The sequence below is a fragment of the Ostrea edulis genome, chromosome 1, assembly GCF_947568905.1.
Source record: "Ostrea edulis chromosome 1, xbOstEdul1.1, whole genome shotgun sequence".
Taxonomy (NCBI): Eukaryota; Metazoa; Mollusca; class Bivalvia; order Ostreida; family Ostreidae; genus Ostrea; species Ostrea edulis.
In genome coordinates, this window is record NC_079164.1 from 89868679 (window position 1) to 89887195 (window position 18517).

Below are 18517 nucleotides of genomic sequence, written 5' to 3' on the forward strand. Positions count from 1 at the left end.
ACTGTTCTTTGTATGATTACATGTATATGCCCCTGTGGGTCCATAATTGGTTAATAAATCATATCATATATACTTCGAAGGTATTGAAAATATATTGATGTTATGCATACAATCAATCGTTGCAACATAATTTTACCGATGTTACCGATTTAGTGTTATTAAATTGAATTTTAAATACACCGCCGCGTCTGACACAGTTTGTTTACCTTGTTGCCAAGCAATTCAGCAGTGCATGTAAAACTTGTAAACAAGTAAAATGGCCGTCAAGTAATTTACAGGTATCAAAATGGATTTTCTATCGACGTTCCTGATGGTGTGTACCTTGTGTATATTTAATTCTGAAGCAGCGCTAGAAGCAGGTAAATGTCGTGCATGATGTTGATAATCAAAGTTTTAAAAACAAAATTGTTTAGCATAAAGCGAGTATAAACATTCCTTAGATGTATGATACTCATTTATTTAAAATCTTCTGACTCGTGAGGGTATGATCTTCTGGGTGCGTTCCTGCCTTTAAAGTGTCATACATGTCATATTAAAATGACATTTTTACATCATCATAATGTATTGATTTATTAAGTACATTAGTTTTGTTTGTATGTGTAGGGATGTGAATGATAATTATTATTTATCTATGTGTGCATGCATGTATGTGTGTGTATGTATATAATTATTGTATTATTAACTGTTCTTAATGAATACATAGTATGTATATGCTATTGTGATACGGTGTGATTGAAATACGTTCATGTTATGCGAGAAAAATTCGTATTATGTATTTAATATTTGTTTTGATATGGGTATATTTTGTTTCTAAATGAGAGAGAGAGAGAGAGAGAGAGAGAGAGAGAGAGAGAGATGAAAGGACTAATGAAATTTTCCATGGAAAATGAATTTGTTTAGATTACAAAATTATTGTCTTTACTTTCAAGGGTTTATGAAAAAGGCTGTCTTTAATGTAATTTTAAAAATATATATTTCTATCCTAAACCACGTATGTAAATAAAAGTACAAGGAAATATTTTATCTTCAGTGTATTTACCATCAACATGCACCTCACCGCTGTCGTCATCTTTTACAACAAGCATGCGTGTACAATCAAGTAGCGCACTGACGTATAGTGACAACGTCAACTGCGTCATCACTGTATCCGCACCATCAGGACACAAGGTTCTAGCTTTACCCAGGTACAACATCTGTCGACACTAATTAAACTCATAAATTCATGATTTACCCCCAAAGTTTGTTTTTTTTGGTTTTAACGATGAAAATCTACTGTCTAATGTGTTTAAAAGGTTTCACAAAAAAAATGAAGGTTACACATTATGACAAATACTCATTACAGAGAGTTTATTATTTCTTGTGTAAACAAAGACAGGTATGTTATTGTTTACAAATTTTTTAAAAATGTATGGTTATCGATCTAAGATTTGATACAGAACATTCGTGTATCAGATTTTAAGAAGTCTTTATGTAAAATGTGCCATTTTAAAGTTCAATATGTGTTTGTGCAAAATTAGGTTGCTTAAATTACAAAATTAACTGTTCACTAGTTTGTTTATAAACATAAACAAAACTCTAGTCTTGTTTATGTAACACAGTGTTGTGGCTAAACTATTACTCTTATCCTTGCATTAAGAAGGTCCAAGTTTTGGTTGTTAACTTTAAATGAATTAGATTTTATTATATTTAACACCAAAAATGAAAAATATTTAAAGAAAACCCCGAGAACCAGTCACTTTAATCAGATTGAAAACCTATCACATATTTTGTATATTTTGTTCAAATATTGAATTTATTGGGTAGAAATTATGTACCATTTCAAATTGAAATTATTATTTTATCTGGCAGGAGATTCGAACTAGAGGAACAACGAACTGGGGCATGCGTGGACTATTTAAATTTTTACGACGGAGCTTCTACAGGTTCCAGTAAGATTAATGCGCAGCCATATTGTGACAGAACAGGGCCGCACAACGTCAGTTCCTCCTCTACGTCGATGACCTTAGAATTCGTCACTGACGGCAGTGCTGGATACAGGGGATTCGATATCATATTTGCTGCAGTCACAAATGGTAATCAAACTTTAAGGAATAACGGAGATAATGCGACGTAAATTACAAGCAATATAGTCAACAACATTTTCTGTGCATTTGGTTAAGTTTGCTGGATTCTGTGTTTTCCTAGCCCTCTTCCTAGTTTACGAATAATTTCCTCAAGACAATAAAGATAGTTGATTTTCCTTAAATATAATTCGCAAAAAGATCTATACATAAAATTCAAGAATTCAGTTAGATATATCAATCACATAGTTGGTTTGAAAATTCCACCCTGGATAGATACGATTTTGGTAACCAAGCATCGTACAACCATTGGCATTTAATTTCGGTCTGCGCATGACCATACAGACCTAAATCAGGAAAGCCGTGTTCAACCCATACCTGATCATGTTTTATAGTCACGCACAAATCAGGGCCGTAAATTAACCTTCAATTTGGAGGAGGCAAGAAATTAGGCGGGGGTCTGGGGGCCGCCCAGGCCCCCAGACGCTGAGCACATTTTGTGCACACTGAACACGTTTCGTGCAAAATCCTTGATTCTAGGGCCTTCTAAGATGTTACTTGACTAACTCATTCTAAAAGAAAGATTTGGAATGCTTTTTAAGGGAGGTATCATGTTCTTAGTTATTGGAAACAACATAAATTCTAATGAACTTTAAATTTTAATTTTTTTGGGCTCAAAAGTTGGAGGAGGCAGCTGCCTCCTCCGCCTCCATGTAATTTACGGCCCTGCAAATCATGTCAATAACTTTTATTACAAGATCAAGAATTGCACAATATTTGCGCACTATATATTTGATTTTTCTACAGATCATAAATAGAGCCTCACACATCTGTTTTTACATGTAACTTATTGTGCTTTATCGGTCGTGTTTTCAAAGTCTACACTTTGACATCACAGTATATCAAATAGACCTCGGGGGAACTTACTATGACATACACCCCAGAAAAGATAGTCTCCATCAATTAATCAAAACATTTTCCATTCCGTTTTACTACAATGGGTTTTTCTCCTGATTTTATTATGATCGTTTTAAGTAAGATTATATCTGCAGATCCTAGGAATAGTAAATGTCCCTCATTTTAAGAATAGTACTGTCTTCACCACTTGTAGCGAATTTAGAGAAACAATTGAACGTAAAATGTAACATCTTCAACAGAATTTTTTACCTTTCCATCTACCAAAACTTTTCGTATAAAATACGGGAAGAGTAAACGAAACTTTTAAAGAAAGGTCCGGGAAATACACACAGCCAAGAATTAACGAATTCCAGTCTAGAGATAGTGTCCTTGTTACATATTGTGGACGCGGATGTGGCCGCAACAGTCTAGAGTGCGCGCGCGTCAATTATTCACAAATATGTGAAGAAGAATATATATATATATATATATATATATATATATATATATATATATATATATATATACATGTAGTAGCATGGAGAGCAAAACTCTCACTTATAACAGTGTGCGATTTTTAGCTCACCTGAGCTTAAAACTCAAGTGAGCTTTTCTGATCACCCGTATTCCGGCGTCCGTCCGTCTGTCCGTCTGTAAACTTTTCGCATTTTCAACTACTTCTCAACAACCACTGGGCCAATTTCAACCAAAGTTGGCACAAAACATCCTTAGTTAAAGGGAATTCTAAATTGTTAAAATAAAGGGCCAGGCCACCTTCCAAGGGGAGATAATCAAGAAAAGGTAAAAATAGGGTAGGGTCATTAAAAAATCTTCTTCTCAAGAACCACTGGGCCAGAAAAGATGCAATTTATAGATAAGCTTAATTAGGTAGTGCAGATTCTAAATTGTTAAAATCATGTCCCCCTGTGGTAGGGTGGGGCCACAATAAGGGATCAAAGTTTTACATACAAATATGTAGGAAAAGTCTTTAAATACCTTCTTCTCAAGAACCACTGAGCCAGAAAAGCTGAGATTTATATGAAAGCTTCCTTATATAATGCAGATTCTAAATTGTTAAAATCATGGCCCCCGGGGGTCGGATGGGGCCACAATAGAGGATCAAAGTTTTACATACAAATATATAGGGAAAATCTTTAAAAATCTTCTTCTCAAGAACCACTTAGCCAGAAAAGCTGAGATTTATATGAAAGCTTTCTGATATAGTACAGATTCTAAATTGTTAAAATCATGTCCCCGGGGGTTGGATGGGGCCACAATAGGGGGTCAAAGTTTTACATACAAATTTATAGGAAAAATCTTTAAAAATCTTCTTCCCAAGAACCACTGAGCCAGAAAAGCTGAGATTTATATGAAAGCTTCCTGATATAGTACAGATTCTAAATTGTTAAAATCATGGCCCCCGGGGATCGGATGGGGCCACAATAGGGGGTCAAAGTTTTTTTTTTTTTTTTTTTTTTTCGTTGTTCTTTTTTTTTATATAGTGCAGATTCAAGTTTGTTAAAATCATGGACCCCGGGGATTGGATGGGGCCTCAAGGGGGCATCAAAGTTTTACATACAAATTTATAGGAAAAATCTTTTAAAATCTTCTTCTCAAGAACCACTGAGCCAGAAAAGCTGAGGTTTATATGAAAGCTTCCTGATATAGTACAGATTCTAAATTGTTAAAATCATGGCCCCCGGGGATCGGATGAGGCCACAATAGGGGGTCAAAGTTTTACATACAAATATATAGGAAAAATCTTTAAAAATCTTCTTCCCAGAACCACTAGGCCAGGAAAGCTGAGATTTATATGAAAGCTTTCTGATATAGTGCAGATTCAGGTTTGTTAAAATCATGCCCCCCTGGGGTAGGATGGGGCCACAAAAGGGGATCAAAGTTTTACATACAAATATATAGGGAAAATCTTTAAAAATCTTCTTCTCAAGAACCATTGGGCCAAAGAAGTTCACATTTACATGAAAGCTTTCTGACATAGTGTAGATTCAAGTTTGCAAAAACCATGGCCTCCAGGGGTAGGTTTGGGGCCATAATAGGGACTACGGTTTTACATGCAAATAGATATGGAAAATCTTCTGATATGGACCAAGGTGACTCAGGTGAGCGATGTGGCCCATGGCCCTCTTGTTTTCAATATATCATAATATGCTATATCAATTTTATTAATGAGTGGTCATTCGTAACCGCCAAGACTTTATATTTGATTTTATTTCTGTTATTCGCTTAGCACCGTGTGCCGCAGATTACTTTGGCTGTACAAATGGTTTGTGCGTGGACAGAACGTTGCGATGTGACAGTTTTAATCAGTGTGGAGACGAATCGGACGAAACAGCATGCACAGGTAGCTGATTACGTGTGCATTTCATGTCATGATCATTTCACATTGATCACTCTTCTGAATTCAAATCCATGTTATTACATGTATCACGTGCTTTATAGTCTTTTGATTATTTACTTTTTTTATATAGCGGAAGAGCTTGGTATTGTTGACGATGATTCTGCTCTGATTTATGGATTGGCATTTGGCCTTGGTTCTGTCGTTGTAATAAGCATCATTGTCGGAGTTCTGGTGTACAGACATTACAGATGGAAGAGATTTTTGAACGAACCTATACCTAAAGACCACTATCAAAACGCTTCCAGCAATTATCCCGTCACCAAGAAATATTACAAGCGAGCCTATCAGTCTTACACATACAACAGCATAGATTCACAAATTCCATCGCGCATGTCCAACGACTTTGAAACAGATGACGATCTTGATGCCGGATCACGACCAATGACACCATCTTCTTCCGTTTCAAAGAAAAATAACCTGACGGTTCCAGTAGCAAAATCAGGAAAAGTTAACCTACGAGCAAATACGGGAGCTAGCAATTGCTGATATTTTACTTATTTACAAATTGCGGCAATATTGTCTTTTTCATGTATCGTTGAATTTTATACGTTTGTAGTTTATCTGCTTGTATTGAAAATACCTTTAAACTTTTATTAACACAGAGACTGATTCATCCTGTGCAAGAGGTGTACACTAACATAAAAGTAAGGTCGAATTCCTTCGCGAGTGAAAAATCTATGTCTACACTGCGAGTTATGGAACATTGTATATCATATGCATAAAATAATCCTACCACTTCTACATTACATTGTTTTATCACCAGGATATTACATATTGCTTCTTAAATCTTTGAAATTATTTTCTTTTCGCAGGCGAAAGTTATTTATGTATTTAATAAATATGAAAATATTAAAGCCGTGTTTTTAAATGTGAATATCCCAAATGCAATGGTGTTACATTTTATGATTGTTTTTTTTTTTAATTTTTCTTATTTGTGTGGATTTGTAAGGAAACCATACCATTAAAGTAGGTATGATGACCATAAATACACTCTGTGGATAATTTTACAGCAGATCTAGCGGTGGATTCAAGGTTTACGGGGATGGAATTCACCAAGCTTAGTTTTGGTAGATTGGTATCTATGACAATGTACAGTTTAATTCCCACGCTATTTCCACATACTTTTAAGTTTGGGACACCTGTTTAATTCTGATTTATGTTGTCTAAAGTACCTAATAGCACCAACAAGGTCTGTTTCCTCTTTCGTACCAAACCATGACAATTCCACCTTAACAGACAATTCAAAACCCATCTACTATTAAATTGTACATATGTCTATTCAATTGCTTAGTGTTTTGTACAAATTCACGTGTTTAGTGGGGAAAATGAGACGATAAGCTCCAAAGTATATAAAATTACCCGAATAAAATATTCTCGTTAAGTAATCAAGATACAGAGTGTTTGCATTAAGAGAATTTCAAACAAATGCATACCAATGTAAACTGAAAAAAAATCATAATTAAATTTATCTAAGACTTGCATGTAACTCGTGTAAAACAATTGTTTGGTATAAATCTTACTATAAGAAATGTATAGTTAAAATGGATTCATTACCGCTCTTACAAAACTTACTCTGTGTTTCGTAACAAGTGTAACAGCTAAGATCTATAATTACTGGTTTTGAAATCCACTATCATTTTATTTCATTCCGACGCATAATACCACTTGATTTGTAACCGGTATCATTTTCTTTCTTTCACCCCCCCCCCTTTTTTATTAAGAAGTCCATGAGCCGTAACGGTCACTTAAAAAAACAAGCACCAGCTTTTCAATGGACAAGCCACTCAAATACTGTGTTAATTATTTATTTTCAATAAGATTTTAAGATACACGTGCTGTAGTTAATTCTATGATTGCCATTCCCTGAAGCTTCAGTAAAGAGTCCAGAGGTCATGGAGTTCACAATTGTGGTAGTAGTCTTCACGTTCTTTATAACCAAACATACATTCCTAGACAACTGTAGTATTCTGTCGCAATGCACCGAAGTAAAGGTGATGACTACATTCATGGGTTACCAGTTTTACCGCGTCTGAACCCACCCATGATGCGGGGGTATGGGATTTTATTATTTTCGACAAGAGGCTACATCCTTTGCATAAACATGCATGTAAACAATATTTTTTCACAATGTACAGATAAGAAAACGGTGATTCTTAAAGATTAAATGCATTTACATTTATACCAAGTTAAGCTCCGCCACAAAGTATGGCCTCCTGTCCTTGGATAGGGCATTTCACCATGATCATACAGCATTTCGTCGCAGTGCACAAACTATATGAAAAAGGTGACCGGTTGACAGGAGATACTTACTCCTCCTAGGCACCTGATTCCACCTCTGGTGTACCTAGGGGCCCGTGTTTGCCCAACTCTCCAGTTTGTATTGCTTATAGGAGTTATGAGATTGATCACTGTTCGTTATCTTCACCTTCATAGTATTAAATGTATTTTCACTATATATATCGAGTGAATCATTCTCACAATTCCTATGGAGAATACAAAATCAAGATAGGGCAAACACTGACCCCTGGACATACCAGAGGTGGATCAGGTGTCTAGGAGGAGAACGGTCATATTCGCCGTGAACCCTATCTTGATCAGGTAAACGGAGTAATCTGTGATCAAGATTAGTATGTAATGAAGGACCTAACAATTAGTATGAAATACAGCACGTCAGGCATCATTCGACCTAATGACAGGTTGTGTTTGCAAATTAGATCGTTATATCGACCACAGAAGTTCCGAACTGCTGACCTCAAACGGAACTGTTGAAATCCCCTAAAGCCGCGCAAGGGTAAAGGAGATTTTTGAAAAATTAATGCATTGTTCATATCTATTAACCATAAGACTCCGCCTTAACACCATATGCACTGACCCACATCAAAATTGATGAAAATGGCAGAGATCACGCGAGAGACTGGCGACCTAATAAAAATATGCTAGGCCACGCGGAAACAGAATTATATTATAAATACATCACTCTAATGAAGAATTTAACCTTTTGATCTTTTGAAATACATTTTAGTAGAACTGACAAAACATTGTCATCTTTGTAAATACAAATGTAACATTGACGTTTAAACATTCTAACCACCGTTCCCAGGGTATCCTGCCAGACTAAGAGTGCGGTTTACAGCTCTCGACTGCAATCCTTTCTTATTTTGTTAGGGAAATAGGTATTACAAATAATAGCATAGGTAATACGTAAGAGCGGTGTTAATTAGAATGTGCTGTCTTGATTGTGATGCTGGGATATACGGTATTCAATTAGATCATCGTTGACAACCCAACGCCGAGGGTGTTAACAGAAATTCTAAAAAGTTTTCATCAATCCTTTAAACATACACGGTCTTCTATGTACTCTGCATATTTAATTACAATTCCTTTCCAGTATTTTTACTTGTTCATGCATAGACTGCTACTTCCTGCCTATTTACTGGCATGATTTTTTAAATCTAAAAACTAGTTGTTTTACCCTATGCTAATAACAGAAAATCGAAGTTTTCACGCGACATCTCAGTGATCGTGCATAACGTTTGAGTTGTCCAGTTCTAAAATTGGTAGAAGACAGGAAAATTGTTGGGACTTTGCCATATAGATAATCGTGTTGAGGAATGAAAAAATATATTTCATGGATCATACTCTGGTGTGTCCAGGGTTCCGTGTTTGCCCAACTATCTATTTTGTATTGTTTATAGGAATTATGAGATTGATCACTGTTCGTTATCTTCACTTTGCACTAAGAACACGTTACATGAAAAATATAGGGTAGCTTTCTATGAAATTATGTTTGAAAGAAACTGTATTTATGATAAATAAATGGAACTACAGAACATATTTCAACTTTCAATTTGTACACAGGTCCTCCAACAACTCATTATAAGTACTTGACATTTACAAGTAATCGTTGATTCAGAATTTACATTTGTTGTAACACTTGTAGGAAGCACTTTTCAAGGAAATTTAATTTGGAGGGTCTTGAAAACCCGGAAGAGTATTTTGCAATTATAAGGCCTTACACCAGGAATAGGTCATCAAATGTTCCGGCCTCCCTTTAAGTGTTTCCACTAATTTCGAAACATTACAAAGTACACATATTAGCAGCATTTATCCTTTGATAGGAAATATTAAATTGATAGATGTACATAGCAAAATTGCAGAAATCTACGTTGGTTTTATGATACATTTCCTTTATAAAATACAGAAATATTTATAGCAACTATATTATTCTATCTATGTTCTCTCAGATGACAGCCGTCGCTTGTCAACAATTTGACCCAGTCACTGGCAAAGTTGATGACGCTAGAAGTCTTTTTTCCAAGAATATCCGGATTGTTGCTTTTCAATCGGTCTTCATTGCTCGTTTCATTATCTTCGATGTTACTGAACATTTGATCCTCAGGTGTACATTGTAAAGGACATACAGTGGCTTGTCTCAGTCTCACTTTTCCACCTACAATACAAAGGCAGACTCTGTAGTATATTTTATGGGAGTCACTTTTAGTCGTATCGTATATTGTAGTATATTTTATGGGAGTCACTTTTAGTCGTATCGTATATTGTAGTATATTTTATGGGAGTCACTTTTAGTCGTATCGTATATTGTAGTGTATTTTATGGGAGTCACTTTTAGTCGTATCGTATATTACCGGTGTTCTATTGTGTGAATCTTTAAAAGCACGGGCCCAAGAGTAATAGGTTAAAATCTATTTTTGAATGTATGAATCCTCTAGAAGATAGACTTTGTTTCAGTATTTATAATAAGTATGTGAGAATGACTATGCCAATCCGTCGACTGAATAATTACAGAGCTCTGCCATGCAGTCGCCTTTCCAGACGGAATGACATAGTTTCATCCTGTGTTAAAATTCGTGAATATTAATGAGAGATGATAACCATTCTGTGAAAGAGAAATTATTACATGTTAAGAGTCGATAATAGGAATAACGAAAAGATTAATCTCATAATGGCATGTGTATTTGAGACGGAGGTAGTACTATTGTTCCAATAGTAGCGAGACACTTCGTTTGATCGAGCGTGCAAATTCGTGGGCGAGACCTCATAGATATCAATGAAACAGGTTTAACTTTTATAGTCAGTGACTAATCACATTAGAACAAATGGCATAACATGGTCATCCAAACTCACTTTTATCCCAACCATACGACCAATCAGTGAGTGAAATTACCATGCTTAATCAAACGAAGTGACACACTGTCGTTGGAACGATATTATCTCACACATCATTTTCACGTATTACGTTTTGGGAACCAGACACGTATGCTTGTTATACCGTTATATAAGTACACACACTACCAATCTATTACACGTAGGTACCAGTACATGTACTGTAAAACACGATTATAGCGAACTTCCAGGGCCCGCGAAAACAGTTCGTTATAACCAAACTTCAATATATCTAATAAATTCATTATTTTCCTCTCTTGTGAATAAAGAACACTTCACAATAAGCGCAAATTTATTATAATCGTGTTTACTGTATATCACATACAATCAACTTTTGCAATCGATTGACTATTATGCACTGCAGATGTGTGTGAACATGTACATTATGCAAGTCTCTCATCGCCGGTCATCTTATCAACATGCTTACATTAACGTTCTTCACATACAGGGCTCTCATCGTCGGTCATCTTATCAACATGCTTACATTAACGTTCTTCACATACAGGGCTCTCATCGCCGGTCATCTTATCAACATGCTTACATTAACGTTCTTCACATACAGGACTCTCATCGCCGGTCATCTTATCAACATGCTTACATTAACGTTCTTCACAGACAGTGTAACTATACATTCCTCAGTTAAATTTGTCACAGTCATACCTTGTTTTTCTGGCTTGGATCTTTTCGGAAAACACGGTAAAATCTGCGTGGTTAATTTCTCTGAATCTCGCTGGGAACTTCCACTAGCTAGTCCTTAAAATACTCTTACATACCGTTATATCATCTAATGTGCATTGAAAATATCACAGATCGTACAGTATTTGTACGTTTACATTTATATAATAATGTTACATTTTGTGTACTCTATGCCAAAATAGTAATGACAGTATGCTATTACTATTCTATTGTCTTTTCATACATAACTCCGTTTAGTGAGAAGAGTAATGCGCTCGTTTGCGAGTTCGAACCCGGGCAGCGCGTCTGGGAACGTACAATACACTACACCATCGAAGCTCTACAATCAGACAAGAACTGCGGTGGTTTAATGGACAGCGTGTTCGCTTAGGAAGCGCGCTGCTCCGGGTTTTAACTCGCGAATGAGGTCATACTTTCTAACTAAATAGAGTTATATTTTATGTGAAAAGTTTGAAGACAAAAAAGTGTAAAGTTACACAAAAGAATAGTGATAGTGTATATATAGTAGGGAAGCATGACAATTACCAATAAATGAACTGCCTTCTTTCGCAAAAGATTTCTGACGCTCCGACTCTTGCTGCTGAAGTGCGCTCCAAGCTGCAGCTCCGGTTGGACTTGATTCATATCCACCTTCAATATAAAAACCATGTCATTACATATAATTTGATGTATATCCACCAAGAATTGGTAAAAGTTTCCCGCGACATAACCATTGAGACCAATGTGTATCAAAAATATGAAAAAATAAGCTTAAAGAGGACTAATTTCGAGGATGTTCGGAATAAGACACGTGTGTTGATATTTCTAAAGAGTTTCGAGTACCCGCTCTCGATGGACGCAAAACAGAAGTAGAAAAAAAACCTACAGATTTTTACTACATGTACATGTATGTGCTAAGTCGTTATTCTAGTAATACTAATACACTACATGTATATATGGAAGCTCAAGTCAATAAAAAAAAGGGGGGGGGGGGAGAAAAGAACAGCCCACCAAAAAAAAAACAAAAAAACACACATACAAAAAAAACAACAAAAAAAAAAAAATAAAAAAAAATTTCTAATGTATTTTACGTTGAGTCCTCACCGGCGCAACAAGCACTGCAACTGCAACATCTCATACACATTACCGAGCACGGAAGGCAGGTACCACACGCCCTCATGCAGGGATGATTGCGCAGGCGCCCTGCTCGCCACAAAATATAACCAGGCCGCCAGAAACACCAAAAGAAGAAAACAAATATGAAAGCAGTAGCCAAAACAGCAATCAGGGGCGTGTAGTCAGGAGGTGTAGGAGGCGGGGGAGGGGACGGCGTGGTGGTCGTTGTTTTAGCAATTTCTGTGAAGATAAAGCATATGTCAAATTTAGAATACAAACTCAATTCAGACAATTTATTCAAACACCAAGCTCGTGTTCAATATTGTACTTTTAAACTTTATCGATTACCAATATCCAAAGACCTTGAAGAGAAGTGGTACTCTAATGGCCTTATATGGTTCCAGGTTCATACTTTTCTACCACTTGAAATCCTCCAGTGAAAAAGGAAACGAACAGTTTGAACTAACACTAGTGTTATAGGACATATAATTATTGCAACATTTGAAAATCTGAGTGCATGTACTTCATGTTTTGTTAACAATCATACCACGCGAGTGCCAAATGAAAACTAATGTCAATATGAAATAAATATCATCTTTTGGGAATATGATGGTGTGATAGCTACATATTTAAGTTTAGAACTCTTCATTGCCGTAACACCGTTTGGTGAACATTTTCATTAATTCGTATACAGTGAGGTCACTTTGATTAAGTTACCGTTACGACACATGCCACACATTTCCATCTGCTAACACATTTCATTTAAAAAAAATTAAAACTTTAAGGTATGGTTTTCGCATTTAAAATCCTTACATCTTCATAGGCGTAGCTTGGGTTCGAATATTACCGAGGCAGGGGGTCTGGGGGGCACAGCCCCCCCCCCCCAGAAGCTATCGACATTTTAACAACGTAAAAGGTGTTTTCTTTACCGAGGCAGCTGCCTCGGTTGCCTCAATGGAAGTTACGCCACTGATCTTTAGCTTACCATCTAGGCATCATTTCCACTGATCAATGCAAATTCGTGTTCTCAAATATTGATATTAAGTCGTAGAAATTCTGTCAAACTATTCATATCCAAATAAAATATTTGCTCTAAGATATAAAAAAAATAACACAAAATTACATGTACTTTCAAGACGCAAAAGATGTAACGCTAATACTAACTACCTACTGTAGCAGTTTCCAGGGGGCCATCTGCTAGTATCCGAGTTGTCCCGTGGGTATGACTGAGATTGACAGTTTCGTGAGTACCAGAAGTCACAGCGCAGGGAGTCGTCCAGGCATCGCTTGCTGTCGTTACACATCATGCTAATGCCTTCCTTTGTCTCCTTACACTCTGTAAGTAAGAACAAATAATGCACAATAAGGTGTTATATTTATTAATTTTATAATTTCAATTTTTTTTTAAAAATAAAAAAACTTCATTTTTTTTGTTGTTTTAAGGCACAAAGATCGTTTTGAATTGTTCACATATGTGCTACATTTTACCATAATCGAAAGAAGTGATGTCTAGGCGGAAAAAGATCTCAGAATACGTGAAATTTGTGGAATCGTCAGGATCCGGAGGGGACGGAGTGCGGTAGTCTACGTAGAAAAATAATGTGGCGTACTCCCCCTCCCATTCTATGTGTGTAGGCAAGGCTCCCCGCCCACAAAATGTCTCTTTCTCTGCAATGTTAGTTCCTTTGCCTTTGTAGAGTGTGACATACGCTTTCCCGCATTTTTGTGGGTCTTTTTCTATGCGGTCAACTTCCGGTCCCTTAAATCGGAAGTTTCGCCAGTACACGGACATGAAGCGCTTTTCCCCAGAAGGAGGCATCCCACGGACTGTCACGGTGCATTGTAGTAGTGTCCCTATTAAACTTGGAGGAGCAAATTTTCCATTTGTTGCCAATATCCCATCTTTGTCAAATTCAAGATAGGTCCCAAAGTCTGGTCCTATTTCCTGCCCACAAATGTCGGTCACAAAATCTAAATTTTGAAAATGTATGATGAAATATATATACATACAGTTAAAATGATTTTTAAAAATGTTTTGTGAAAGTAAAATACTCACAGCGTATGTTCCCTGAATGAACTTGTGATGTAAAAAACACGCCAAAGACAGCAAAATATACGGAGTATAACTGATCGGTCATCTTACAAAAGACACCACTCGGGTGCAGAAATATCTATACTCGAGTTTGAGCGCAACCTTTAATTTTAGATAATAAATCTAAAAAGTCTAATTGTTATATTTCACATTACAATAATTTTAGCGCCCCAACACATCGTTTCCAAGTAGCAACACTTTTAATCGTAATAAATGGAAGGGATTACGATCAACAAGAGATTTATCTCAAAAGAAATGTTCCCAATATAATTTATTTACAGTTTAAGACTTCTATTTTATTTCTAACATTCTCATCTATGAAAACATTTATGATAAGAGAAGTTTGGCTGATACAAGAAGTGAACTCTATCGATGTCCGCGAAGATGGCTTCCATCATAGGTCAGAAGTTTAATCCAGTTTATTTCAACATTTCGTATCCGATCATCTCCCGTGACGTCTGGTACATTCTCTAGTCTCCCATTAAATCGTTGAATAGGGTAAACCCTGTTCGACAGAGGACGCTTGCCTACTGAAGTCGTCGTTGCTATAGTTCTGCCGTCGATTTCATCTGCAATGTTCAGTTTATATCCATTCACTGTCTTGTATGGAGAGAAAACCGATTGTACTAATTGTGGGTATAAGGCCGTCGGAAATTTATTCCATATTTAACGTCAAGTCTATTCAAAACTTACGAGGGGAGGAGGAAAATAAAAGCAAACAAATCTTTTATCGTACAAAATTAATCTACACTGATTTTAGAGAAATTGAGAACCAGATGTACATAACGTCGAGTCTTAAACGTTTCGATAATTCAAAGTAAAACTGTTTCCTGGATAGAATTTCAACTCATCAATTCCAGCTCTGATCGCATGCTGTATCAACAGCCTGTGTTTTATCGCCAAAAGTAGAAACTTTTAAAATTATAAAATTAAGATCTATTTGTTTTTTTTTTTGGTGTTTTTTTTTTTTTTTTACCAACGGTGATTTATGTGAAAACATACACGCGCTTGGGACGTTAAACGTGTAATTCAGAACAGCCTACCCAACATAAAGAAATTCTATAAATACCATCTAAATCTGGATTGCTGCTTCTACATGAAGGAGAGGTTTTATTCAAGCTTCGAAACCAGGGTAATGGGCCGGAAAGAGTGGCATTGTAACCTTCAAAATTGAAAATTAATGCAAATAGTTACATGAACCTTACTTACTACAGTGATTGGTCAAACATATGGCAACATTTGATTTTTTCAGTGTATGTTTCATTGAAACACATTTTGGTTTTCAATACTATGCTTTGAAGTCCAATTTATGAACTAATCTTTATTAAATACGGCAATGTAAGCAATTTCTTATCACATTTGAAATAAATTTTCTGTCAGGCATTGTGAAGATGTAGCAAATGAAAGTCCACATTAAAAGTTTCCCCTCCTTCTTTATTATGGGCATATATTAAGTATTTCAAAGTTTCATATACATTGTACATGTATCAACATCGGGGTATTTCTTTTAATTTTTCGGTAACAATATTAATTAATCAGAATTAATACATTAAATTACTGCATTTTGTGGTGTAAAAGTCTTTATCTTTATTTTTTTCTTTAAATCCAAAACAGTATTTAAAAACATGTAGTGATAATTTCAGCTTTTGCAAAAACTTTTGGACACTCACTGCATCTAAATCCTAAAAAAACTTAACAATAAATATTTGTTTTAAACATTTGTGATATGTTCATGGGACATGATCAGAATCATTATCAAGGCGCAGTCGATCATTAATTGCTAATGATTAAAGAAAAATGGACGCTGGTATTACACTAGTACGATGGAAAATTTAGAACATACACATGTATACTGAAGAAATAAATTTCATTTTTGAAAACACCTGATAATATGAACTGCAACGCTGTACACCAACACGCTTTTCATGAAGCACCACTTACACGTTTCATGCAATACGCCGGAGGGAGGGGTGTGGAGCGTCTCGCTTCATACCCACATGGATTTTTCAACAAAAAGTGAAATTTATTTCTTATATTTAGATTCTACTTTCACTTCTGTTCGAATTCCCAGCCGTTAAGTTTATCAAGGTTTATACGTGCACTGCTCATAAATGCATCGTATTCATGAGGAAATGGATTATACCATTACATTTGGTAAAAATACAAAAATCGTGTTACCAAAAGAAGTATCTATTTTAAAAAAAAAAAATACACGATGAAAAAATTCTCTGAAAATATTCACTCTGTGTAATGCTACTCACATTTCAAGCAACTTTCGTTACGACATGCTAAACATGAGCGACAACAGGGAATGTTACGGAAGCGTGCACATCTCCAGGGCAGATAACCGGGTCTCCAGCAGCACCAAACCAGGACTAATGCTAGAACGAGTACACTGGTGATGACGTAGATAGGCGTGGGATCTGGAGGCGGAGGGGAAGGTGTTGGGACAGATGTAGTTGGAAGAGTAGTGGGGATCTCTATAAACATTACATAATGATTGAATACAGGATGTAATGATTAAAGCCTCGTCTAAGTCTAAATTAAAATGACATGATGTTCTGGCTCGATTTTCAACCTTCCGTATAATGTTAGCATCAAATGGTATGGATGAAACTGATTATCTTCATTTCACAAACACAAAAAACAACAGTCAACTAACTTGCTCGACTCCAATAATGCTGCTTCTGATCATGTAACAATTATGGATAAGCAACGCACACATCATTTGTCCATTCGAGAATTTTTCAAGCATATGGTGGCGTCACTAGCTATAGTAGAATAAGTGAAGTACCACAAAATGTGGTCTATCCATGACGCTCAGTGTCGTGGTAATGAGGGTTATGTATCGTGTCAACGCCTGTCGCAACACAGGACCACATATCTAAAGGTCTAATAATTAGAAATTGCATTAGAGTCGAGACAGTTGACTCGTGTTTCATGAAATGAAGACGAACATTTTCATGTGTAACTTATGATACTGACATGCTGATGAGGGTTGGAAAATAGGCTTAGGGCATTACTAGAAGAAATCATGAGACAGTACTTAAGTATGAGACGTATCTGAGCATTTGAGTACGTGTGCATGCAGCATTTGTCTCGAATTAATCATGATTACTGTAACAATTTCCAGGCGGGTATGTGACTACATCTGAATTGTCTTGTGGGTGGAGGCTGGAACGGCAGTTCTTTGATAACCAGCTGTCACAGCGGAGGGAGTCATCTAGACATCGCCGGCTATCGTTACACTGCATCACCACGCCGGGAATAGTACCATTACAGTCTGAATAATAACATTTTAACAATAAGATGTAGAAGAGACATGTCATTCACTTTATCAGAGACGCGTCCTCTTTCATAATGAAATGATAATTCAAAACTTTTTGTAAACAAATTTCAATGTCATTTTAAGTACCATAACTATATGATGTTACGTCAATTCTGAAGAAAACATCTGGGTATGGATATGGGTCACTTAAGGTTGCTGTAGAGTTCAGTCCAGGTTGCGATTCGATTCTTTTTTCTAGGATTGTTTTATTATCCCTGAAATCGATATGAAATTCAAGTGATATAAATTCCCCGCCTTCAAACTCGAAAAAAGACGGAAACGCACTTCCACCACAAAGTGTGTATTTCTCCGGTGCAGTCAGGTCTTTCCCGTTATAGATAGTTAAATACGCTTTCCCACAATTTTCAATTGTATTTTCAACTGTTTTCAAGTTCTTTTCTTTCAGTGTAAAATAACGAAAGTACAGTGACATATGTCGTTTTTCTCCGGTAGATGGCATCCCTCGCAGTAGCACAATACATTTGAAAATGGATCTCTTGACATGGTCCGGTACCGTAATTACGTTAGTCTTCCATTCCATCTGCGAGTCTCGGTCAAACTCTAAATACGCTCCGAAGTCTGGTCCTATCACCTTCCCACAAGAGTCGGTTACAAAATCTACAATTAGTGAATCTAAAGAAGTACTTAAAGACAATTTTTTACTGCTAGTATAATAGTTTTTGTTTAATTTTATTTTATTTATGATCATCTTTATGTATATTCATATGGGTAGGAATATGGTAAGT

The 18517-nt window shown here is 36.1% G+C and overlaps 2 protein-coding genes across 2 annotated transcripts; one reads left to right on the forward strand and one right to left on the reverse strand.

The window, feature by feature from the left end:
- Positions 1–227: 227 nt before the first annotated feature.
- Positions 228–6230, forward strand: LOC125675071 (enteropeptidase-like). The gene is made up of 5 exons (XM_048912564.2): positions 228–359; positions 1031–1184; positions 1849–2072; positions 5206–5319; positions 5447–6230. The coding sequence occupies exons 1-5, from the start codon at positions 287–289 to the stop codon at positions 5860–5862; spliced, it is 981 nt and encodes a 326-aa protein (XP_048768521.2). The 5' UTR covers positions 228–286; the 3' UTR covers positions 5863–6230.
- A 2972-nt stretch (positions 6231–9202) lies between these two features.
- Positions 9203–18378, reverse strand: LOC125675049 (uncharacterized). Its single transcript, XM_048912528.2, has 10 exons — positions 17859–18378; positions 17562–17726; positions 16705–16923; positions 15513–15605; positions 13840–15012; positions 13523–13687; positions 12340–12591; positions 11782–11886; positions 11221–11313; positions 9203–9826 (listed from the first exon to the last, which is right to left on the reverse strand). The coding sequence occupies exons 5-10, from the start codon at positions 14357–14359 to the stop codon at positions 9603–9605; spliced, it is 1359 nt and encodes a 452-aa protein (XP_048768485.1). The 5' UTR covers positions 14360–15012; positions 15513–15605; positions 16705–16923; positions 17562–17726; positions 17859–18378; the 3' UTR covers positions 9203–9602.
- Positions 18379–18517: the final 139 nt, after the last annotated feature.